Source organism: Ahaetulla prasina, chromosome 8, assembly GCF_028640845.1.
Source record: "Ahaetulla prasina isolate Xishuangbanna chromosome 8, ASM2864084v1, whole genome shotgun sequence".
Lineage (NCBI taxonomy): Eukaryota > Metazoa > Chordata > Lepidosauria > Squamata > Colubridae > Ahaetulla > Ahaetulla prasina.
This window is the reverse complement of record NC_080546.1, coordinates 10980042-11006504: the sequence shown is the minus strand read 5'-3', so window position 1 is coordinate 11006504 and position 26463 is coordinate 10980042. Positions and strand designations below refer to the sequence as shown.

Genomic DNA, 26463 nt, shown 5'->3' with positions numbered 1-26463 from the left:
ATTTTATACCTGTTAACAACCGTCACTGCTGCACATGTTTCAGGCCCGTAATAGAAAGTGACTGAACTTTGTAAGAGTGGAGCGCCCTATAGTGGCCAAATACACTGCTCAAAAATATAAAGACCTAAGTTTAACTCATAGAATCATCTATTGTAATGTCCTTCCTGCTAAAGACTACTTCAGCTTTAACTGCAATAATACAAGAGCAACCAACAGATTTAAACTTAATGTTAACCGCTTTAATCTAGGTTGCAGAAAATATGACTTCTGCAACAGAATCATCAGTGCTTGGAATACTTTACCTGACTCTATGGTCTCTTCCCATAATCCTAAAAGCTTTAACAAAAACTTTCTACTATTGACCTCACCCCATTCCTAAGAGGACCATAAGGGGCGTGCATAAGCGCACAAACGTGCCTACCGTTCCTGTCCTATTGTTTTTCTTTTCTTCTTCCTATATAAAGATGCTTATACCTCCCAATATTTACTCATATATATGTTTATATACTATAAAATCTTTTTATATGATGTTGTGACAAAATAAATAAATAAATAAAAATAAATAAATAAAGGGAATACCTACCCAATGTACTGCATTTCATTAGAATATTTCATTCCTTCAGATCTAGGATGTCTTACAGTATTTTTGTGTTCTCTTTATTTGTTATTTTATTTGTTTTTTATACCGTAAGACATCCTAGATCTGAAGGAATGAAATATTCTTATTAAAATACAGTACATTGTGTTGGGTAGGTGTTCTCTTTATTTTTTTGAGCAGTATATTTCCCCCACACACACCAAAATAAAATTGCAGGTTTGGGCTCAGCACATTTTCTAGCCTTGGTTAAAAGTGGCCTTCAGGCACCCTGCATCAGGAAGGGTAGCTGTCTAGTTAGTTACAGGCATATTACAGGGTCTACTGTTCACATTCTGGTTTCACATTCTGGTGAAAACAGCATTATCAATCATCAATTATTCCTAAATTGCAAACATTATAATGCACATGGGTCCTTTTGTCTGCTGCTGACTCCAAACACACAAGCATGTGCACACACATACACTAGCGTATGCAGAGGTGGATTTGAAAGAATTTTACCAGTGTTCGCCCCACGCTTGCCTTCCACATATGTGCCTGGCCTTCACGTACACGCCTTCCATGCATGTGCTTTGCTTATGCGCCTTCCACACATATACCCAGCCATGAAAACATGGCTAAATAGGACAGCTTAGTGCCGGGGTAGGTAGGAGGGCCCACCTGCGATCTCCACTACCGGTTCTGCCGAACTGGTATGAACCAGCTGAATACCAACACTGCATGTATGACAGTTGAATGATTGGCAGACTGTGAGTATCTAGTTTATTTGGGGTTTGTCCTTGCTACTGACTTTTACTGAACAAGAGCTACGGTAACAGCATTTAGATCTAAAATGCCGTGCGCTTTATGGATTCAAATTAACACATTCCCACACACTGGGAGACTAATGATATTTGCAAATCTCCTATTAACAAATTTTGCAAAATACTGCATTTCTCCTCTTCACTTAGAGGCAAAACTTTCAAACTGTATCCTGTGTATGCGGTTATTGGAAAAGAGACAAACGAAATCCTTCCTGGAGTTCAAAAGAAATTCGAGAGATTTATCTGGGAAGACAGCTGGACAATATCTGGCAAGCATTGCTGCGATGGGAGATTTCTGTTGGCTTCAAAGCAGGAGTTATATTTCCAGATTTTTGCATCCCTGACATTTAACCCCCGTAGGAACTGTACAAAACTCTCCTAATTATTCAGCCAAATTTGGAGGGAGAAAACAAACAGAAGGGTCTGTGGAACATATAAAAATGGGTAATATTTTTGCAAAAAAGGGTTTTGATGAATTGTACAGTCATCAAAATAAGGATTATAATCTATGTTCAATAGATAAAATATTGGGATAAATGTCAGGAAGCTTACATGTTTTTCCTCTTTGAAAACTAAATTGCTAGTTGCTCTATGTTAGAAGTGTTTGGATCATTTATCAGTTGAAAAATGGCACTGGAAAACTTGGACAGTAGCTGTATTAGAAAATATATCGGATAAAGTTCATCCTTTGAACAAACAGGAAGGACAATTTTTTATTCTACAAGATCTTTAAGAATTTATCATTCCATAAATGATAACTTTTTCCTATTGGTTTACAGGATATGCAGGAATTAGAACACGATCAGCAATAGGAGCAGAAAATATTGGTGCTTACAGAATTTTAAAACAGTATTTTTTGTTTGCGATTATACTCTTTTCTGATTTGTTTAATTAGAATTAGAATAACAAGAGTTGGAAGGGACCTTGGAGGTCTTCTAGTCCAACCCCCTGCTTAGGCAGGCAACCCTACACCATTTCAGACAAATGGTTATTCAACATCTTCTTAAAAACTTCCAGTGTTGGAGCATTCACAACTTCTGGAGGCAAGTTGTTCCACTGATTAATTGTTCTGTCAGAAAATACCCCTTAAAAGACTCTTTAAGATGTGATCAATTTGTCTGTGGATTGAAAAAAAAACCACAACTAAAACAGAAACCTGAGGGACACGAGGGCTTCCACAATCAATAAAAACAGTACAAAGCTTTTCATTTTTAATAAAACGTGCAATTACATCTTTTTTTTTTTTTTTACAAACAACAGGCTTTCCAGATGTGACGACCCTGTAATATCAATAATTCCTCAGTGGCTAGGCTAGGTGGCTCAGTGGCTAGACACTGAGCTTGTCGATCAGAAAGGTCGCCAGTTCAGCAGTTCGAATCCCTAGTACAGGTCTCCTGCGTCAGCAGGGGGGTTGGACTAGATGACCTCCAAGGACCCTTCCAACTCTGCTACTGTTTACTGTTCTGACAGGTTCTGGAGAACCGGTAGCGGAAATTTTGAGCAGTTCGGAGAACCGGCAAATGCCACCTCTGGCTGGCCCCAAAGTGGGGTGGGAATGGGGATTTTGCAGTATCCTTCCCCTGGAATGGGATGGGAATGGGGATTTTGCAGTATCCTTCCCCTGGAGTGGGATGGGAATGGGGATTTTGCATGCCCACCAAGCCACGTCCACCGAACCGGTAGTAAAAAAATTCGGATTTCACCACTGATTCCTAGATATTTCTAGCCCCCAAACTTTGGGGAGTGTTGATCTAACAGCGCTAAGGAGCTTCAGGTTTCGAGACAATTCAATTGTCTTTGAAATTGATGCAAACTTCTCATGCAGGACCAGAACTTGAAGGAAACTCTGGATGAAGCTACAAGGACTGCTTGCCCTTTATAATTTTGACACAAGGGAAATGACATTTCTGCAGCCTTTCTAATCATCTGGTTCTTGCTTTTCCTCTTCACTGATCCTTTCAGCTTCTTCCGACTTCTGTTCCAGAGCTTCTTCGGGGAGAAATTGTTCGAATTTCACATCCAAGGCTTCGCTGGTTGAACTTCGAACGCGCATACTCGTTACAAAAGAACCTTAAATTTTAAAAAAAGAGAAAGAGCAAGAGAGAGAAAGAAGAAGGGGCAAGAAGAATTCAGTTTATTTTGGTACACAATGATCTAACATGGACAACGTTGTACGTTAATAGTACTGCACTGTATTGTACTGTACTGACCGCAAAAACGAAAAGAAGGGAGAAGGAATGGTTTCCAGTGCTTAACTGCATGAAAACCCTTTTCAAAACAGCAGCAGAAAAAGGGTTTTTAAAAAAACCCCACTGCTATAGGTAGCCCTTGACTTACAACTATTAGTTTAGTGACCGCTCGAAGTTACGACGGCATTGAAAGAAGTGACTTATGGCTGTTCTACACGCAACTACTGCAGTATTCCCCCATGTTTAAAATTCAGACACTTGACAAATGACTCATCTTTATGATGGTGTTGTGACTGGTCCTCCCTCCTCTCCTCAGCCGGGCCCCTCCCGTCTCCAACCGGGCCTTTTATCAGACTCCGAGTCTGATAATGAAGATGAACGGCCTGTCATGACTCCAGCCCCCGGCCCTGGCCCCATGCCCGGAGAGGATTCAAGGAGTGAAAGGAGAAGTCCGATAAACCTCACTCATACAGCGTGTGTTCCTTTGGCTCAGCCGTCAGAGCAGGAAGCCAGCCAGGTGGTGGAATTACTCGGGCCTACTCCCTCTAACCCTTCCCTTTTCCAGATGCTGACAGCAGATCCAGCTGAAGAGAATTCAAAGTGGGAGGATCCTCGCTTCCGGAGATCTGAGAGGCGACACCAGCAGAAGGACGGGTGGGGCAGGCCTGGATAAATGCTGAGTCATGGAGCCACACCCCACAGCCTATATAAAGGACCTGCTTTTGGCATTCCAACCTTGAGTCAAGCAAAGTCTTATCTAGTTTGCTGATATCGGACCCTATCGCTGAAGTCACAACTTGGACTCCTGCCTGCCCTGATAAACCTCGAAGGAACTTGGCAAGCTGGCAGAGGCTTCGTTGCCAAGTTTGTTACGGACTTCCTTGACTCATTCGTCGGAATGGGGGTGGGACACGACAGACGGCTACACTGTCCCCGGGGTCATGCAATCCCCTTTTGAGAGCTTCTGACAAGCAAAATCCATGGGGAAGCCAGATTCACTTAACAAGCATGTGACTCACTTAACAACTCTGGCGGTCATAAAGAACGGTCATAAAATGGGCAAAACTCACTTAAAACTGTCTCGGTTTAGCAACAGAAATCTGAGGCTCAGTTGTGATCATAAATCACGGACTACGGTTGGCAGTTCGGCGGTTCGAATCCCTAGTACAGGTTTCCTGCGTGAGCAGGGGGTTGGACTGGATGACCTCCAAGGTCCCTTCCAACTCTGTTACTGTTACTATCGTTACCTATACATTTTTGTCCTCCAAACTCTGCAAAAAAAAAAAAAAAACCTCGACAAACCATTCTAATCCCTGTGTGTCCTTGCAGGAGAAAACAGCTTAACTGATATTCTCGAAAGAGCTGGGACAGACAAAAGTCAAGTCCTTGAAAACGGTCACATGTTGTTCCGACGCCAAAACAAAACGATGCGTTGCGCCCTGACCTTAAAACAAAATTCTCAGAAACCCCAAACATTTTATACTTGGAACTCAGAAACATCTGATACGGTTCTCCAAGGCTGTTTCAAAACATTTCCAAGATAAGGAACTTCCTGCGCAAATGTTTCCCATCCTGACAGGGGAGAAATTATTTTTCTAACTGAGTTAATTCTGCAGAAAAAAAAAAACCCAAACGGGACTTTTCAGTATAATAATTTTGCCGCTTGAAAGCAGGAGGTTGTTCTCAAAACTCCCAAAACAACTTCATAAAAGAATGAAAAGGGGTTTTTTTGGGGTTTTTTTTTAGAAATTTCCCTCTGAAGAAGGAAGCTTGCTTGCAGATGTGAAGCAAAATTATTAGCAATAGGGTTATTTAAGCAAGTTTTGCCTGATATTTTCCCTGTTACTGTTCTTTATTGTTTAGCGTGACAATCCGTATTATTTATCTTTATTCATTAAACATGAAACTCAGTCAACTGAACATTCCAAAAGGCATCACAAATACCATTGACTGGTGCTAATGGTTGATACGGGTCGCTGCCAGCATCCTAGGTATCAACCAAGTACCTTCTTAAGATGTACGATCTTCCAAGTAGCGCAGTTTTTTGTAGTTCTGCTGGTGCTATTGCAGGAAGCTGCAATTTGTTGATGTATCTTATAAAATTCTTGGACATGGTACCAAGTGCCCTCATGACAATGGGTATCACTCTTACATGTTTCATCCATAGCCGTGTAGTTTCAATGGCCAGGTCGCGATATTGCATGATTTTTTTTCCAGTTCTTTTTCTTCGACTCTGGCATCTCCTACCGCGATGTCAATAAATTGTGTATTTCGGTTTTCGACAACTGTGATATCTGGTGTGTTGTGTTCCAAGTGACGATCCGTCTGTATTCGAAAGTCCCACAAGATCTTCACCTTCTCATTTTCTATAACATTTTTCCACTTTATGTTCCCATGACTTTTTGGATACAGGCAAGTCGTATTTTTTACTGTACATAATGACCAGTGGATTAATTTAGCAACTTGGTTGTGTCTAGCTTTGTAATCAGTTTGTGCGATTTTGCTGTATTTACATATTAAATGTGAAACAGTTTCATATTATTATTATTATTATTATTATTATTATTATTATTATTATTATTATTATTATTATTATTATTATTATTATTATTATTATTATTTACTGTTTTCTCCTTGAAGCTAGCAAAATGGTTCTCTTCCCCAGTTTATATCCATTTGGGTAATATCACTACCTATCAGCATCGATTAAGAAATTATAAAAAAAGAGTGGCTCACCGTGTTTTGAAGTTTTGCGTTTGCAAATGTCCTTAATAATGCTGTCCAGATTGGCAAGTATCTCGTCATTAGGCATGTCCAGCTGAAAAAGTGAAGGCAAAAATAAAGAAAAAGTAAACAATAAATGTTGTCAAGTTTATAAAAATTGCAGGGGCTGGGGTAAATACTTAATCTAGGGGTCGGCAACCTTAAACACTCAAACAGCCACAAAAGTTCTCACCGGAAGCCCACCATTCAGTTCTGGAGCCGACCGGAAGTCTGGTTCTTCCCCACCATAGAGTCTCCTCCTAGCTCGGCGTCCTTTTTCCTCTACCTGTCCTAACCCAAAGCTCTATCAATTCTGGAGCCAACTGGCAACAGGGAGCCACAGCAGAGGGATGAAAGAGCCGAATATTTTATATATTTTATATATTTTAATTTAAAATTGGAGTTCCAGAGATGACATCTGATTCAAGCCTGTGATTTAGAGTATTTTAAAACTAGCTTTCGGGATGCATCTTTCGCAGCATGGTGACAATTATTATTTAAGCACTGAAATAACAACCTATGAGGAACTATTACGTGCAGTTCTTTAGCAATAAGTATTATGCACATCTACCTTTCAGAAGGTAGATATTTCAGAAAGAAAGCTCTTCTACTAGCAAACGTGGAATGACTTGCTAAATATGCTCTAATAGGTTGCACTAACTACCATATTTTTTGGAGTATAAGACGTACCGGAGTATAAGACGCACCTTAGTTTTTGAGGAGGGAAATTTAAAAAAAGCTGATTGGCAGGTGGATCGGCCTCCCAGAATACCCTCAATCAGCTGTTCCCAGAGGTGAATTTTAGCAACAGGTTCCTTGGTTGTGAGCTCTGTGCCTTGCTCTTTTTTGGCTTTTTTTTTCTGCCTCTGAAAGCCTCCAAAACAGAACTTCAGAAAAAAAGCCTCTGAAGCTCTGTTTGGGGGCTTCTTTTCTGAACCTCTGTTTGGGGGCTTCTTTTCTGAAGCTTCGTTTCTGATGCTTTTTTTCAGCCTCTGAAACCTCCGTTTGAGAAGCTGGGCAGGGCTACATTTGGAGTGTAAGACACACCCAGATTTTCACCCTCTTTTTTGGGGAAAAAAAGTCTGTCTTATACTCCGAAAAATACGGTAGTATGTTCTGCTGAAGGACCCATTTCAAAAAAAAAAGCCAAAATGGAAATGGAAAGAAACAAAGTAGTACGCTTATTTTCGATCAAACAATTTTTAATACATGATTAAACTCCCCCCTCAAGCTGAACTCACAGCCAAATCATTGGCCAAAATGCCTCGTAAAACGTACCATTGCAAACGGGGTTTGGATGAGGTTGTCATTGGTCACTTCATATTCATGGCAGACTTTGAAGAAATTAAGCGTCTCGGGGATATTGTAAGTAATAGTACCTGTTTTTTTAAAACACACACACACATACCACAAAGTAGAGTTAAATTCATCTTACATTTCTGACATTCAACATGGGAGCAAACCAGCTAATCTGCCGTTTCTTTTTCCAACTGGGAAGAGCTACAGAGGACAATGGGCCAAGCACAATCTAAAAGAATGGGAAGAATTCCCTGGACACAACAAAGCTTTACGGTCGCGGCTTATAACAGAGTTGGAAGAGACCTAAGAGATCTTCTAGTCCAACCCCCTGCTCAAGCAGGAGATCCTATACCCGTGCTGGCGAACCTATGGCACGCGTGCCACAGCTGGCACGTAGAGCCCTCTCTGCGGGCACACCGGCCGTCACCCAGCTCAGCTGCACTGCGCATGTGCGTGCGCCTCCCGCCGTCCAGCTGATTTTTGGGATGTAGGGAGGGGTGGGTGGGGTGCATGTAGGAGACGCACGTCCATATGTGCGGGGGGGTGGTGTCACATGCATGCGCGGGGGGTGGGAGTTACACATGCATGCACAGGGCGGAGCGCAGGGGGGTGCAGCGTGCCCTCCCCACGGCCTGTTTTTAGGCCCAGGAGGCTGCAGGGAGGCCTGCTAGGCCAAAAACAGGCCAGTGGCCGGGGTGGGGGGCAGGGGGGGTGTACCCACAACTTCTGAGGGAAAGCCATTCCATTGGTTCATTGTTCTTAAGGTAAAGGTAAAGGTTCCCCTCGTGCTAGTTGTTCCCGACTCTAGGGGGTGGTGCTCATCTCCGTTTCAAAGCCGAAGTGCCAGCGCTATCCGAAGACGTCTCCATGGTCATGTGGCCGGCATGACTCAACGCCAAAGGCGCACGGAACGCTGTTCCCTTCCCACCAAAGGTGGTCCCTATTTTTTCTACTTGCATTTTTTACGTGCTTTCGAAACTGCTAGGTTGGCAGAAGCTGGGACAAGTCACGGGAGCTCACCCCCGTTACACAGCAGCACTAGGGATTCGAACCGCCGAGCTGCTGACCTTTTGATCGACAAGCTCAACGTGCAAGCCCCTGAGCCACCTTATCATTGTTCTTACTGTTAGGAAAATTTTCTTTCATTCTAGGTTGCTTCTCTAGTTTCCATCCACTGCTTCTTGTCCTGCCTTCGGGTGCTTTGGAGAATAGGTTGACCGCCCCGCCCCCCTTCTTTGTGGCAGCCCCTCAGATATTGGAAGACTGCTATTGTTGTGCCTCGCCCGCCTCCTCTCCGCAGCCGGGCCCCTCCCATCTCCTGTTATCTAAGCCAGAGACTGATAGTGAAGAAGAATGGCCTGGCATGCCTCCAACCCCCAGTCCTGGCACCATGCCCAGACAGATTGAGCAAATAAACCTCCCCCCCACAGCGTGTGAGCAAGAAGCCAGCCACGAGCTAGAATTGCCGGCAGCTGACAAAACATGGACAGATCCCCGCTTCCGGAGAATGGAGAGGCGATGTCAGCAAAAGGAAGGGAGGGGCAGGCCTGGATAAGTGCTGAACCACATCCCTCGGCCTATATAAAGGATCTGCTTTTTGGCATTCCTTGAGTCAGGCAAAGTCTCATCTGGTTGCTAAAGTCACACCTTGGATTCCTGCCTGTCCTAAGAACTCTGACAGGAATTTGGCAAAGCTGCAGAGGCTTCGTGGCCACGCTTGATACAGACTTCCCAGACCCGGCTGTCAGAGGAGGAGTGGGACACGACAGCTATCATGACACCCCTAGCCCTTCTTTTCACTAGACTAGACATACCATATAAGTTTAATATGTTCCTAATACCAGTAACAAAAAACAAGGAAATGTCAAGTCATGGTTTACTGATTGATAGTCACTTCTGTAAGGAAGGTATAATAATAAAAAAAAGTCCTTTACAGTTTAATCCTATGCAATCTGTTTCATCTAATGCAGAGGTGCCCAACCTCCTAGCCTGTACTTCGTGGAATTTTGTTTTTATATATGATACCGTATTTCCCTGAAAATAAGACCTTCCCTGATAATAAGCCCTCCCTTGAAAATAAACCTTTCCCTGAAAATAAGCCCTCCTCGAAAATATTTAACTGCATGCGCAGCCAGTCCCCGCCATTTCCTCCAGTTAGGGTTAGGGAGACAGAGCTGGAAATCAGGTAAGATGGCAAGAGGAGCCCCGTCTTGCTCTACACGCCCCAAAATAATAAGATCTTCCCAAAAATAAGGTCAAGCGCTTATTTCAGGGTTCAAAAATTAAGACATGGTCTTATTTTCGGGGAAACACAGTAACAGCATCAGGAATTTTTACATGCATGAAAGTGGAAAGGTATGATATCTCTCATTATTGTTTTCCCTCCCTTCTAATTCAGTTATTAGTTGTTATTATTTTTATCTCTTTACTTTAAAATTTTAATAAAGTTATTATTATTATTATTTTTAGAAACAAAGAGATATCCTTTTCTTACCATTTTTGATGGAAGGGTACTTTTGTTTCAGAAAATTCCTTAAAGGGTTAATTTTTGTTGTTATGTCAGGCACTGCGATGTAAAAATCTGCCTCAATTTCCTCATTTAAAATCTGAAAGCCCGCAAAAATAAATAAATAAAAAGATTGGTCATGATTTACCATTTTAGCAGTTATATACGCAACACAAGCACCTATTTAAACAAAATATGGTGTTTTTTTTCATATCCCCTATGCGACAAATTTTGCATGAGCAGACATAAAATTAACAGTATTTTAGTTTTTTTCTTAAATACAACACAATTTCTTTGCAACCCTTTAGATTTGAAAGAAGAGAATTATCTGAGCTGAAATTAAAAATAATGCTCTTTCAGCTCATTCTTCCACACCAGTGTTCACCACCACCTGATGCGCCAGGTTCAGGTGTGATTTTCGGAAGCTGCAGAAGCCATGTGTGAATGGAGTACGCTCTCGTGTGGCCTCCAGAAGTTGTGTGAGAGGGCCAGACAGGAGCCTCCAAAAAAAGTGTGAAGGAATTACTTAGCACTGTCCAAATGAAGTCAGAGACACTAACATAGATAGATAGATAGATAGATAGATAGATAGATAGATAGATAGATAGATAGATAGATAGATAGATAGATATAAATGGATGGATGGATGGATGGATGGATGAATGGATGGATGGATGGGTGGGTGGGTGGATGGATAAATAGAGATACATAGATAGATAGATAGATAAATAGATAGATAGATATAGATAGATGATAGATAGATAGATAGATAGATAGATAGATAGATAGATAGATAGATAGATAGATAGATAGATATAAATGGATGGATGGATGGATGGATGGGTGGGTGGGTGGGTGGGTGGATAAATAGAGATAGATAGATAGATAGATAGATAGATAGATAGATAGATAGATAGATAGATAGATAGATAGATGGATGGATATAAATGGGCCTCTGTGGCTCAGACTGCTAAGACAGTCTGTTATTAACAGCAGCTGCTTGCAATTACTGCAGGTTCAAGCCCCACCAGGCCCAAGGTTGACTCAGCCTTCCATCCTTTATAAGGTAGGTAAAATGAGGACCCAGATTGTTGGGGGCAATAAGTTGACTTTGTATATAATATACAAACGAATGAAGACTATTGCTTGACATAGTGTAAGCCGCCCTGAGTCTTCGGAGAAGGGCGGGATATAAATGCAAATAAAAAATAAATAAATAATAAATGAATGGATGGGTGGGTGGGTGGGTGGATGGATGGATAGATAGATAGATAGATAGATAGATAGATACATGGATGGATGGACGGACCGACCGACAGACAGATAGGCAAACCTTTATTGTCATTTTTTTCTGTGGAACTCTGGCACACATTAAAAATAAAATTCTGTTGTCTGCTCTCAAAAGTGTACACATACATAATACACATATAGATATGCTATAAACATACATATGTATATACCTACACACTAACCTATAAATACCTATTAATTACTGTATGTATATACAGTGTGTATACACACACACACACACACATATACATATACCGTGTTTCCACAAAAATAAGACCCGGTCTTATATTTCTTTTGCTTCCAAAAGAGGCCCCAGGTTTTATTTTCGGGGGATGTCTTCCACTGTCTCACCTTGCAGTGGAAGCACCAACAGCCCCGCCCAGCAGGAGCCCGTGCAGCCGCTGCTGGCCAACTTCTTCTGCAGCTGCTTGCCACCGCTCACATGCGGCGCTCCCGGCCTCCGCCTCACCGTCAGAGGCTTTCGGAAAAGGCCTCTGCAGCCAGAAAACCGAGCTCTGGATTGATGCGCACAGCACCTCCCGGCCTCCATTTCGCCATCAGAGGCCTTCAGGGAAGGCTTTGGCAGCCGAGAAACAAGTTCTGAGAGTGAAATGAAGCGGGGTGGGGGTGGGGGCAGTGGTGGGATTCAGCCAGTTCGCACCTATTTGGGAGAACCGGTTGTTAACTTTCTAAGCAGTTCGGAGAACCGGTTGTTGAAAGAAATCTTATTTTGTTTTTTTCCCACTTTACAGGGCTAATCCTGTACGGCAGGCAGGAAGGAAACATTCTGGTGGTGTTTCTAGCCTAATCATTATTGCCCTGCTTACAGAAACTGCCTCTTGGTTAACCCTTATCACATTGTAACAGCTAAGGCGAAGCGCCCATCGACGCGAGTGACGTTGAGTTGGCCACGCCCACACGGTCACATGACCTCCGAGCCACACCTACCCAGCTGGTCATGAGGGCAGAGAATTGGTTGTTAAATTATTTGAATCCCCACGTGTCAATCCGGAGCTCATTTCTCGGCTGCAGTGGCCGTAGAAGAAGTGGGCCGGCAAAGTGAGGCAGGTGTCGGGATGTGCGAGGCCTGGCTGCAACTGTCCGAAGGTAAGCAGCTCCACACACACCCCATCCTAGCTTGATTTTTACCTTGCGCCAGGTGTGAAATTCAAACTTTTTTACTACCAGTTCTGTGGGCGTGGCTTGGTGGGCGTGGTGTGGCTTGATGGGCGTGGCAGGGGAAGGATACTGCAAAATCTCCATTCCCACCCCATTCCAGGGGAAGGATACTGCAAAATCTCCATTCCCACCCCACTCTGGGACCAGCCAGAGGTGGTATTTGCTGGTTTGCCAAACTACTCAAAATTTCCGCTACTGGTTCTCTGGAACCTGTCAGAACTGGCTGGATTTCACCCCTGCCTTGCGCCTTGCCCTATCTCATGCAACCAGGTGCAACTGAGTGGGTGGGGTCTTAACTAGGTCTTATTTTCTGGGAAACACAATACATACATACATACATACATACATATTTCCCAGAAATTTCCATCTGCAAATGAGTCGAACGATCATTATTTTTAATTTCAGCTCAGATAATTCTGTTCTTTCAAATTTGAAGTGTTGCAAAGAGATTGTGTTATATTTAAGGAAAAACTAAAATATATGAAATTCATTTATTTATTTATTTATTTATTTATTCATTTATTTATTTATAATCTGGCCACACGGGAAAGAAAAACTTGAAAACTTCCTCACACACCTCAATAGCCTACACCCCAAAATACAGTTCACCATGGAAACAGAAGTTAACAACCAACTTCCCTTCCTAGATGTCTTAGTCTACAAGAAACCCAATGGCTCCCTAGGACACACCATCTACCAGAAGAAAACACACACAAACCGCTATCTGCATGCACTCTCACACCACCACCCAGCACAGATCAACTCCGTAGCCAAGACACTCATCTCTAGAACAAAATGCTTAGCTGATGAACAACACCTAAAAACCGAACTACACACTCTCACAAACGTACTAACATCCAATGGATTCCAGAGAAATAAGATTACCAAACTAATCCAAAAAGAACCCCCCACTAAAACCCAAGACAGAGAGCAAGAAAACGGCACAGCCCTCCTCCCATATATAAAGGCACCACAGACAGAATCAGCAAGATCCTCCACAAACATAACATCAAGACAGCATTCTGCACAAACCAAAAAATATCCACCATCCTAAGAAACCCCAAAGACAAAATTGAGTTAGAAAATCAAGGAGTATATGAAATCCCATGCACCGCCTGCCCCACCACATACATTGGACAAACCAACAGAAGAATAAGTGCATTGAAGAACACAAGAACTCATTCAAAAAGAGGAACCAACTTCTTCCTGGTCCAACACTTTAAAGTCACAGGACACGATATTGACTTTAAAAAGACCAGAACTATCGCCAAAACTGAACACTTTAACAACAGAATAATCAGAGAAGCCATTGAGATAGAAAAACGCCCACACAGCATGAACAAACGAGATGACACCTCCCGCCTACCAGCCATTTGGAAACCCGCCCTTATTGACAAACGAGTCCCTAACACGAGGAATGACACCAGACCCACACTCACGAGGTCCACACAGGATGTCACCATCGCACATCCACCCAGAAAGCAGACCCAAACCCACACTGATCATGAAGCACGACCAAGGACCAGAAGCCAGACCGCAGCTGCAACATTAGCCATTTCAAACCCCTCCAATCCATACATGCAGCAGACTGACACCCACTATGAAGATGTAGCACGACCACAAAGCCAAACAACAGCTATGCAGCTCACCAGCTCAAATCCCCCTGCAACACAGACTAAACTGAGCACAAACAAGCCCCCACCAACACAGGACACACCCCCAGCCAATCAGAGCACAAAACCCCCCCATCCAATCAGAGCACAGCCAAGCTCCCACCCAATCAGTTCAAATCCCCACTAGCAGTTAAAAGGAAGAAACAGCTGCGATCACACATTGCTCCCAGAAGCAGCTGAAGCCTGAAGATGACGAATGAGACTTTGACGTCGCCAAGACACTTCAATTTCTGGCGGGAAAACCCGAATAACCAAGACCTACATATATATATATATATATATATATATATATATATATATATATATATATATATATATATATATATATATATATATGTAGGTCTTTGGTTATTCGGTTTTCTCCGCCGAAATTGAAGTGTCGCGACGTTCGGCCGAAGTCTCATCTGCCATCTTCAGGCTTCAGCTTCGTGCCTGGAGCAATGTGATTGCAGCTGTTTCTTCCTTTTAACTGCTAGTGGGGTTTGAACTGATGAGTGAGCAACTGTGCTGACAGATGAGGCTGTGCTGATTGGCTGGGGTGTCTGTTGAGTGGGGGCTTGGTGTGCTCAGATGTGTGTTGCAGGGATTTGCTGTGCTGATGCTGTGTTTAACCGTGTTGTGGTGACATCTTCATAGTGGTGTCTGTTTGCTGATGTATGGTGGAAGGGTTGAATAATGTAAGTGCAGTCTGGTCTGATGTGCTGATCGTGGTTCGTCTGCTTCTGGATGTGGTGGTCAAATCGATCCATACATGCAGCAGACTGACACCCACTATGAAGATGTAGCACGACCACAAAGCCAAACAACAGCTATGCAGCTCACCAGCTCAAATCCCCCTGCAACACAGACTAAACTGAGCACAACCAAGTCCCCACCCAAACAGGACACACCCCCAGCCAATCAGAGCACAAAAATACCCCCAGCCAATCAGAGCACAGCCAAGCTCCCACCCAATCAGTTCAAACCCCCACATATATATATATATGAGTCAACTAACTTTGAATGGCCACTAAATGAACTTTTGTAAGTTGAGGACTACCTGTATACAGGAGATAGGTTACCCCCCTCTCAAAGTGGGTCGTTTTCCAATCTTAACCAAGAAATGTTAAACATTCCTCCTCAGTTAATACACAGAGGACTTTCATTAGCAACAGAGAGTTCTAAAAAGAAAATAAATGTTTAAAAATAAAATAAAATTATGCACAGTTTTGCAGCAGCAGCTTCAAAATATTCACAGTGTGGCTTGATTAAAAGTTGGGAGACAGTGGCGGCAAAGCCTAAGAGTAAAACTGCCCGTTCAGTGTTAAGACCTTCAAAAATCAGAGAATTCTGTTTTGGACGCAGAAGTTAAATTCTTAAGTCTCCTCAGCAGCTGTTGGTGTTTCTTTTTATTTTCCTGGAAGAATAACTTATATTTATGGCTACAGTGATTCCCTGTAAAATGTATGTAGGGGAATTCCTGAGTAGCCAAAGGGACAAAAAAAATCCAAATAAGATTTCTGAAAAGTCAAAACAATAGATTTTTGGTGATTCATGTGTGTCTTAGACCCCATTCTGTAACTAGATGAAACAAAGCAATTCTTGGCTGCAAATAGGAGAAATCTTGTTCAATGCTAAAACAGTCTAGTGAACAGCAGCTGCGGAAGAACTCAAGCTTTGATTTCAACGGAATTTATGCTTTCCAGATGCCAAGCCTTGATACATCTGCAGTTTTCTGAACAGAGCCCACCCAGTGTCTTACCTACAATGGAAGGGATGAGCCAGTCCTAACCTTTGACTCCGGAAAAACTTACAAAGAACTAACTGAGCTGATTTCAATTGTGATGAAAAAAATGTATACATATTTTAAAATACCGGCTTAATTAACTCGATTCCTCCTACGATGGTAGCTCCATTTTCTATTGCTAGATCTGCTTCTTTTGAATCCTGGAAAAAGAAAAAAAAACCAAAACGATTTAGCTCAGTGGTTCTCAACCTTTATAGTGCTGAGACCCCTTTAATAAAATTCCCCACAATGTGGCGACCCCTTTAATACAATTCCCCATGATGTGGCGACCCCAACCGTAAAATTATTTTCATTTTGAATTTATCGCACCTGAAGCTGTATTGGCTAGCGATCTAAACTGCTTGCGATTGCCTTGATGGGCGTGGCAGGGGAAGGATACTGCGAAATCCCCATTCCCACCCCATTCCAGGGGAAGGATACTGCAAAATCTCCATTCCCACCCCACTCTGAGGCCAGCCAGAGGTGGTATTTGCTGGTTCTCCGAACCACTCAAAATTTCCGCTACCGGTTTTCCAGAACCTGTCAGAACTGGCTGGATTTCACCCCTGCCTTGCGCCTTGCCCTATCTCATGCAACCAGGTGCAACTGAGTGGGTGGGGTCTTAACTAGGTCTTATTTTCTGGGAAACACAATACATACATACATACATACATACATACATAAATACATACATACATATTTCCCAGAAATTTCCATCTGTGAATGAGTCGAACGATCATTATTTTTAATTTCAGCTCAGATAATTCTGTTCTTTCAAATTTGAAGTGTTGCAAAGAGATTGTGTTATATTTAAGGAAAAACTAAAATATATGAAATTCATATTTATATATATGACTATGAATATATATATATATATATACACATACATATACATATATACACATACACATACATATACATATACATATACATATATATATATATATATATATATATGTAGGTCTTTGATTGTTCGGGTTTTCTCCCGTGTAAAATTGGAAATGTCTTGGCAACGTTTCGACGAAGTCTCATTCGTCATCTTCAGGCTTCAGCTTCGTGCTTCTGGGAGCAATGTGTGATCGCAGCTGTTTCTTCCTTTTAACTGCTAGTGGGGGTTTGAACTGATTGGGTGGGAGCTTGGCTGTGCTCTGATTGGATGGAGGTTTTTTTGTGCTCTGATTGGCTGGGGGTGTGTCCTGTTTGGGTGGGGGCTTGGTTGTGCTCAATTTAGTCTGTGTTGCAGGGGGATTTGAGCTGGTGAGCTGCATAGCTGTTGTTTGGCTTTGTGGTGGTGCTACATCTTCATAGTGGGTGTCAGTCTGCTGCATGTATGGATTGGAGGGGTTTGAAATGGCTAATGTTGCAGCTGCGGTCTGGCTTCTGGTCCTTGGTCGTGCTTCATGATCCTACACCCCAATAACCATATATATATATTTGTTTTCTGAGGTTTTCGCGGGTGTTTGTATGTAGGTCTTTGGTTATTCGGGCTTTCTCCCGCGTAAAATTGGAAGTGTCTTGGCGACGTTTCGACGAAGTCTCATTCGTCATCTTCAGGCTTCAGCTTCGTGCTTCTGGGAGCAATGTGTGATTGCAGCTGTTTCTTCCTTTTTAACTACTAGTGGGGGTTTGAACTGATGTTTGTTCCTTTTTAACTGCTAGTGGGGGTTTGAACTGATGTTTGTTCCTTTTTAACTGCTAGTGCAGTTAAAAAGGAAGAAACAGCTGCAATCACACATTGCTCCCAGAAGCACGAAGCTGAAGCCTGAAGATGACGAATGAGACTTCGTCGAAACGTCGCCAAGACACTTCCAATTTTACGCGGGAGAAAACCCGAATAACCAAAGACATACATACATACATACATACATACATACATACATATATATATATATATATATATATATATATATATGTATGAGTCAACTAACTTTGAATGGTCACTAAATGAACTTTTGTAAGTTGAGGACTACCTGTATACAGGAGATAGGTTACTCCCCTCTCAAAGTGGGTCGTTTTCCAATCTTAACCAAGAAATGTTAAACATTTCTCCTCAGTTAATACACAGAGGACATACATTAGCAACAGAGAGTTCTAAAAAGAAAATAAATGTTTAAAAATAAAAATAAAATTATGCACAGTTTTGCTGCAGCAGCTTCAAAATATTCACAGTGTGGCTTGATTAAAAGTTGGGAGACAGTGGCGGCAAAGCCTAAGAGTAAAACTGCCCGTTCAGTGTTAAGACCTTCAAAAATCAGAGAATTCTGTTTTGGACGCAGAAGTTAAATTCTTAAGTCTCCTCAGCAGCTGTTGGTGTTTCTTTTTATTTTCCTGGAAGAATAACTTATATTTATGGCTACAGTGATTCCCTGTAAAATGTATGTAGGGGAATTCCTGAGTAGCCAAAGGGACAAAAAAAATCCAAATAAGATTTCTGAAAAGTCAAAACAATAGATTTTTGGTGATTCATGTGTGTCTTAGACCCCATTCTGTAACTAGATGAAACAAAGCAATTCTTGGCTGCAAATAGGAGAAATCTTGTTCAATGCTAAAACAGTCTAGTGAACAGCAGCTGCGGAAGAACTCAAGCTTTCATTTCAACGGAATTTATGCTTTCCAGATGCTAAGCCTTGATACATCTGCAGTTTTCTGAACAGAGCCCACCCAGTATCTTACCTACAATGGAAGGGATGAGCCAGTCCTAACGTTTGACTCCGGAAAAACTTACAAAGAACTAACTGAGCTGATTTCAATTGTGATGAAAAAAATGTATACATATTTAAAATACCGGCTTAATTAACTCGATTCCTCCTACGATGGTAGCTCCATTTTCTATTGCTAGATCTGCTTCTTTTGAATCCTGGAAAAAGATAAAAAAAACAAAACGATTTAGCTCAGTGGTTCTTAACCTTTATAGTGCTGAGACCCCTTTAATAAAATTCCCCACAATGTGGCGACCCCTTTAATACAATTCCCCATGATGTGGCGACCCCAACCGTAAAATTATTTTCGTTTTGAATTTATCGCACCTGAAGCTGTATTGGCTAGCGATCTAAACTGCTTGCGATTGCCTTGAGGACAGAGGCATTAAAGCGGAGTCTCCTCCCCTATTAAGTTTATCGTGCCCGAAGTCAGATTAGGCTAGCGATTGGGAGTGATTGCAGCTGGCTTGAGAGGGAGACATCAGAGCAAAGATTTTTCTCTTTTTTAATTCATCATGCCTGAAGCCGAATTCGGCTAGTGATTTGAAGAGCCTGCAGCTGGCTTGTGGAGTCAACCATTGGAGCGCGATTCTTCAACTCGCAAGTATACTTCCCATATTTCCGATGGTCTTAGGCGACCCCTGGCAAATCGTCATTCGACCCTCAACGGGGTCGCGACCCACAGGTTGAGAACCGCTGGTTTAGCTAGAAGACGCCAGGAATACCGGTAGTCCCCGATTCAACGGAGCCCAAAATTTCAGTTAAGTGAGTTTTGTACTATTTTTACGACTTTTCTTGCCACAACTGTTACGTGAATCACGGCTGTTGTTAAGTTAGCAATGGCATTGTTCGGTGCATCTGGCTTCCTGACCGATTTTGCTTGTCGGAAGGTCGCCAAAGGGGATCACATGACCCCGGGATGCCGCAACCGTCATAAATACATGCTAGTTCCCAAGCGCCCGGATTTTGATCATGTGACCATGGGGATGCTGCAACGGTCGTTAAGTTGGAAAAACAGCCATAAGTCCCTTTTTTTTTCCAGTACCGTTTGCAATTTTGAACTATTGTAAATCAAGGAATGCCTGTAGTGAATATTTATTTGCATTATTAGCACCCACAAACCCAATGGGGAAATAGTCAAGTCAAAACCTTTATTGTCATTGTACATCATGTATACAATAGACTAGAAGGGACCTTGGAGGTCTTCTAGCCTAGCCCCGATTAGGCAGGAAACCCTACACGATGAAATTGGTTTAGCTTCTACTGGTGCAGTTCATACAAGACAACGAGAATATAAAGCAGGGGTCTCCAACCTTGGCAACTTTAAGGCTTGCGGACTTCAACTCCCAGAGTTCCTCAGCCAGCTTTGCTGGCTGAGGAACTCTGGGAGTTGAAGTCCACAAGCCTTAAAGTTTATTTATTTATTTATTTATTTATCAAACTTATATACCGCACCATCTCCCGGAGGACTCAGGGCGGTTCACAGGCATATTAAAAACAATATAATAAATAAACATTAAAACCTAGTTAAAACTAAATATTATCATGGCCTGATCACTAAAACAGTAAAAACCGGTAAAACCCCCATTAAAATTTAGCTAAAACATTTTATTCTTAGGCTAGTCCCGCGCGCTGAAATAATAGAGTCTTCAGTTCACGTTGCCAAGGTTGGAGACCCCTGATATAAAGGATAATCCTTATACAAGCGGTTAGGGGAAAAACTAGTCATACGTTTCCATGTGTACAATATATTCTGTGCAACATTTTTATTACTCAGGTGTATGATCTTATATTATGGTACATATACATATTACACACTACACTGGCACCAGTGAAATTTGTGGTGCTATATTATGTTTAGGAGTCTGACAGCCAATGGGTAGAAGCCGTTTTTAAATAGGCAGGGAAGGTTGCAAGTTACTCTCGTAACGGTCCCAGCCTTCATACATTTGCACCGGTACCAACCATCGCCTCCTGGCCTTCCTTCCTGCCTTTGCACCCTGCCGCACCATCCATCCCCCCCTCCACCCGACATTCCTGTGCTCACAAGCCCTCCCCCGTTGTTCTGTTTCCCTCCCCCAATACTCCCAAGAAAGAATCCGTCAAAGGCCTTTTCTTCTTCTTTATTTACATAGATAAATGTCCTGGCCACGTCTACCCACGGGCCTGCCAAGTTTCTGGAGATAACGAGGAAATTATAGATATACCCGTCTTCCCTCCTCCATACTCCTTACCTGGGAATCTCTCCACTTCTCGCTTAATAACTTGTGTGTCTTGTGGTTACGATAACAACTGGGGCTGCCAAAATTGCAGCGAAGTATTGCGGCCACATGACATCATGCCTTACATCCGCAGCAATCCCAGTCCCAATTGCTGTCCCCAATTGCAGGGGACTACCTGTACCCTTAAATAGGTAACAGTTCCCCTCGCACATACGTGCTAGCCGTTCCCGACTCTAGGGGGCGGTGCTCATCTCCGTTTCAAAGCCAAAGAGCCAGCACTGCCCGAAGACGTCTCCGTGGTCATGTGGCCGGCATGACTGAACGCCAAAGGTGCACGGAACACTGTTACTTTCCCACCAAAGGTGGTCCCTATTTTTCTACTTGCATTTTTTACCTGCTTTCGAACTGCTAGGTTGGCAGAAGCTGGGACAAGTAATGGGAGTTCACCCCATTACGCACTAGGGATTCAAACCGCTGAACTGCCGACCTTTTGATCGACAAGTTCAGCGTCTTACCCACTAAGTCACCCTTCTACTTGTACCCTTCTACCTGTACCCTTAATCACATCCTTACCAAGGATGTCATTTGCTCTAAGGCAGGGGTGTCAAACTCAATTTCATTTGAGGGACACATCAAGGTTGTTTTTTTACCTGGGGAGGGGGACGGGGCGTGGCCAGCTCCACATCACTTGTATGATCAAATGCCACTTTTGCTAGTAGTTTGTTTTGCTAGCACTCTGCCAGCGAAAATGACTTTGTGAGGGCTGCGCGCAGCTCCATTTTCACTGGCAGAGGCATCGTGGGCCAGTCCTTCACTGTTTCCAGGGTGGCCCCGTGGGCCAGTTCTAAATACCCAGCAGGCCGGATGCGGCCCACGAGCCTTGAGTTTGACACCCCTGCTCTAAGGATTTCTATCACCCGTGTCTAAGGATACATTAAGGCAGACTGGGCATTTTATGGCCCGAGGGCCACATCCTGTTTGTGGGTGGTCCCAATCAGGGGTGAAATCCAGCAGGTTCTGACATGTTCTGGAGAACCGGTAGCAGAAATTTTGAGTAATTCGGAGAACCGGTAGCAGAAATTTTGAGTAGTTCGGAGGACTGGCAAATACCACCTCTGGCTGGCCCCAGAGTGGGGTGGGAATGGAGATTTTGCAGTATCCTTCCCTTGCCTTGCCCACCAAGCCACACCCACCAAGCAACACCATGCCCAAGCCACACCCACAGAACCAGTATTTATTTATTTATTTATTTGATTTGATTTGATTTTTATACCGCCCTTCTCCCGAAGGACTCAGGGCGGTGTACAGGCAAAATAAAACCAACAATACAAATATACACGATTTAAATACCCTTAAAAAACTTATTTAAAATTAGCCTGATGTTAAAAAATTATCGTCAATTAAAACCCCATTTAAAATTGCTAAAATTCACTTTTAAAATCCAATTAAGCCAGCCTTGGAATAAAAAGATGTGTTTTCAGTCCGCGACGGTATGTCCGAAGGTCAGGTATTTGACGTAAACCGGGGGGAAGCTCGTTCCAGAGAGTGGGAGCCCCCACAGAGAAGGCCCTTCCCCTGGGGGCCGCCAGCCGACATTGTTTGGCGGACGGCACCCTGAGAAGTCCCTCTCTATGGGAGCGTACGGGTCGGTGGGAGGCATGTGGTAACAGCAGGCGGTCCCGTAAGTACCCAGGGCCTAAGCCATGGGCGCTTTAAAGGTCGTAACCAACACCTTAAAGTGCACTCGAAGGCCACAGGCAGCCAGTGCAGTCTGCGCGGAGGCGGTGTTACATGGGAGCTACGCGTAGCTCCTCTATCACCAGCGCAGCTGCATTCTGGACTAACTGAAGCCTCCGAGTGCACTTCAAGGGAGCCCCATGTAGAGAGCATTACAGTAATCCAGCGAGAGGTAACGAGGCATGAGTGACTGTGCATAAGGCATCCCGATCAAGGAAGGCGCAACTGCGGACCAGGCGAACCTGGTAGAAGGCCCTCCTGGAGCGGCCGTCAAATGATCTTCAAGCGACAGCCGATCATCCAGGAGGACGCCTAAGTTGCGCACCCTATCCTTTGGGGCCAATAACTGCGCCTCCGACAGCCAGCTGCGGCTGCAGCTGACTGAATCGGGATGCCGGCATCCACAGCCACTCCGTCTTGGAGGATTAAGCTTGAGCCTGTTTCTCCCCATCCAGACCCGTCGGCTTCCAAACACCGGGACAGCACTTCAACAACTTCATTGGGGTGGCCGGGGTGGAAAATACAGCTGAGTATCATCAGCGTACTGCTGGTATCTCACCCGAAACCACTGATGATCTCACCCAGCGGCTTCATGTAGATGTTGAACAGCAGGGGCGAGAGAATCGACCCCTGCGGGACCCACAAGTGAGGCCCCTCGCGGTGACCTCTGCCCCCGTCAACACCGTCTGCGTCCGGTCGGAGAGATAGGAGGAGAACCACCGATATCGGTGCCTCCACTCCCAATCCCCAGCCGGCGCAGCAGATACCATGGTCGATGGTATCGAGCGCGCCGAGAGGTCTAATAGGACCAGGGCAGAGGAATAACCCCTGTCCCTGGCCCTCCAGAGATCATCCACCAATGCGACCAAAGCTGTCTCCGTGCTGTATCCGGGTCGGAAGCGGACTGGAGCGGGTCTAGATAGACATCTTCATCCAGGTATTGGGGTAGCTGTCGCGCCACGGCACTCTCTACAACCTTCGCAACAAAGCGAAGGTTGGAACTGACGATAATTACCCAAAATAGCTGGGTCCAGGAGGGCTTCTTAAGGAGGGTCTCACCACCGCCTCTTTCAAGGCGGCAGGAAAACCCTTCCAATAAAGCGTTGATAATCCTCTGGAGCCAGCCTCGTGTCACCGCCTGAGTGGCCAGTACCAGCCAGGAAGGGCACGGGTCCAGTAAACATGTCGTGCCGTGCAGCCTCCCCAACAACCTGTCGACGTCCTCGGGAGCCACAGGGTCAAACTCATCCCAAATGGACTCAACAAGGCGTGCCTCCTCTCCCTCGCTTGGATCATCCCAATTTGGTCCAGACCGTCCCTCAGCTGGCGATTTTATCGTATAGATAACCGCTAAACTCCTCGGCTCGTCCTGCAAGGGTCATCCGCACCTCCTGATGTAGGAGAGGCGGGTCACCCAGGCTGGGGCGGCGGGCGGTTATCTGCCGGCGCAATGAGGGTGGGCGTGGCGCCTCGCTTCCCTCATTGCCACTAGGTAGGTCCTAGAATAGGACCTAACTAGTGTCGATCAACCGGGCGACTGGACCTCCAGGTGCTCTCAGGCGTCTTCTCCGGCGTTTCATCTCCCTCAGCCCCTCGGAGTACCAAGGGGCGGACGAGATCTCCGCCGGGTCAGAGGCCGCAAAGGCACGACACGGTCCAAGGCCCCAGCGCGGCCTGTTCCCAGGCCACGACCAGTTCCTCAGTCGTGCCGTGGGCCAGTTCCTCAGGGAATGGCCCAAGCTCCGTCAGGAACCTCTCGGGGTCCATCAGGCGCCTGGGGCGGAAACACCCTATAGGGTCCGTGTCCCTGCGGTGGTGTATGGCGGTTCGGAAGTCTAGGCGAAGGAAAATGATCCGACCATGACATTGGTTCTGTTACTAAATCATCTAACACCAGATCATTAAGCCACTGCCCAGAGATATAAATCAGATCCAGCGTGCCTCCCCCCGTGTGCGTAGGGCCATCATTTACTCGAATCAGGTCCAAGGCCGTCATGGAAGCCTGGAACTCCCGAGCTGCCGTCGATGACAAGCCAACTGATGGCAGGTTAAAATCCCCCATGACTATAAGTCTGGGGGTCTCGACCGCCACAGCAGCGAGTACCTCCAACAGCTCAGGCAGGGCTGTGGTCACGTAGCAAGGAGCCAGGTACGCGATCACCAAGCCCAACTGATTCCTATAGCCCCACCGCACATAGAGGGATTCACAGCCGGCAATCTGAGGAACAGTGGTCTCCCTCGGCTCTAGATCCTCCTTAATAACAACCGCCACCCCCCCACCCCTACCTTGGACCCTCGGCTGATGGAATGCTCGGAAACCTGGCGGGCACATCTCGACAAGGGGGACCCCCCCCTCTGGGCCCAACCAGGTTTCCGTAATACCCATAAGGTCCGCGGACTCCCCTGAATAAGATCGCAAATCAGGGGCCTTATTAACCACGGACCGGGCATTACATAACATCAGCCGAAGATCCAAGCTCTGAGGATCATGGCCACCGAGGCAGGTCGGGACTGAGGGGCGGAGCACGCGATCGCTCTCAAACATCGACGCGTGCTCCCTCAACACGATCGGCCCCTCCCCGCCATATCTGCCTCTCCCACTTACCGTACAGATTGAACAACCCTCTAAACCTGGAGCGTCCTCCCCTGCCTTCAGACAAGATGGAATAGTGTCGCGAACTAGCACAGGGGCTGGATCCTCCCGGGTTCTCACCCCACCCGCCAAATCCCTCCCCTTAAAAACCCTTATTTAAAAACTATTTAAAAACCCCACAACTTCTTCTTGGCATGCCACCTCTCTGGGTCCCAAGACCCTTCGTTAAAATAAGCCCTTGATAGTTTGGAGGCCATTCCTGCGAGGCGGGGAACCTCGCAGTCGCCGTAGTTCGGCGAACGAGTATCTCATGGGAAATAGTCAGTAAACAGCGAAAAGATGTCCATTCCTGACCGGCGAAGATGTTCCGGTCGTACCTGTAGATCGTCAAACCCGATATTAGTCATATTACTGGCCACTCGGGCAGTGATATTGGTCATAGTCCGTAGAAAGTCCAAAAGGGTCCAGAAACAACCAAGGCCGAAAATCCGGTTCCGATCTAATAACCTCCCTCTCGGAGATTGGCATAATAGCCTCCCCTTGGTTGTTTCCTCGGCTACAAAGATGGAAAAGTCAGTAGCCGGGATAAAAGTATCCCTCGGGTTCCCGGCAGCGTACCATCACGGGACAAACCCGTGTGGTACGCTAATCAGGACGAAATTATGTCGCCAGTACCGTCAGTGCCGTCAGTGCCGTCCAGCACAGTGCCGCTGTTGTAAATGACCAGGCCAAGCCACCTCTCAGTCGCCGATGGAAAAAACGACCCAAGATGTAAGCCGTAGGTAAAATTACGGCATTCTAGGCAGGCCATGGTAAAAAGTCAGCAGTGGGGGGGGAAGAACGATGTCCCGGGCCATGAAGTGAGGAGGGAAAGGTAGGGGGAGGGGCAATAATCATGCCCATGCAGGCCCCACTCCAGCCACCGATGTTACCTGCGGTCCAACACCCAAAACTCAGCATACCAGCATACCGCCGTCTATGTTTGACCCGCTCCCCAGCCGTTGATTCCATCCGCGGCCGAAACGGCCGACAAACAGCTGAGTCAGGCTGGGCGCCTCCTCGCGCGCCCCCCAACATGGCCGCCGCCATCCGCTGCTGTAGAGGACCTCGGCTCCGTACTCAGCAGCCGAGAGCTCAATGAGGTCCAAAG

At 44.9% G+C, this 26463-nt stretch overlaps 1 protein-coding gene across 1 annotated transcript in view; it reads right to left on the bottom strand.

Annotated features, from left to right (window-relative positions):
* Positions 1-2523: 2523 nt before the first annotated feature.
* The window catches only part of MRPL1 (mitochondrial ribosomal protein L1), a 32812-nt gene continuing 8872 nt past the window's right edge, over positions 2524-26463 (bottom strand). The window contains exons 4-8 of the mRNA XM_058193102.1: positions 18848-18919; positions 10144-10255; positions 7629-7729; positions 6324-6405; positions 2524-3468 (exon numbers count right to left, since the gene is read on the bottom strand). Coding sequence (XP_058049085.1) covers positions 3317-3468; positions 6324-6405; positions 7629-7729; positions 10144-10255; positions 18848-18919 — 519 coding nt within the window. The 3' untranslated portion in view covers positions 2524-3316. The remainder of the gene's footprint in view (positions 3469-6323; positions 6406-7628; positions 7730-10143; positions 10256-18847; positions 18920-26463) is intronic.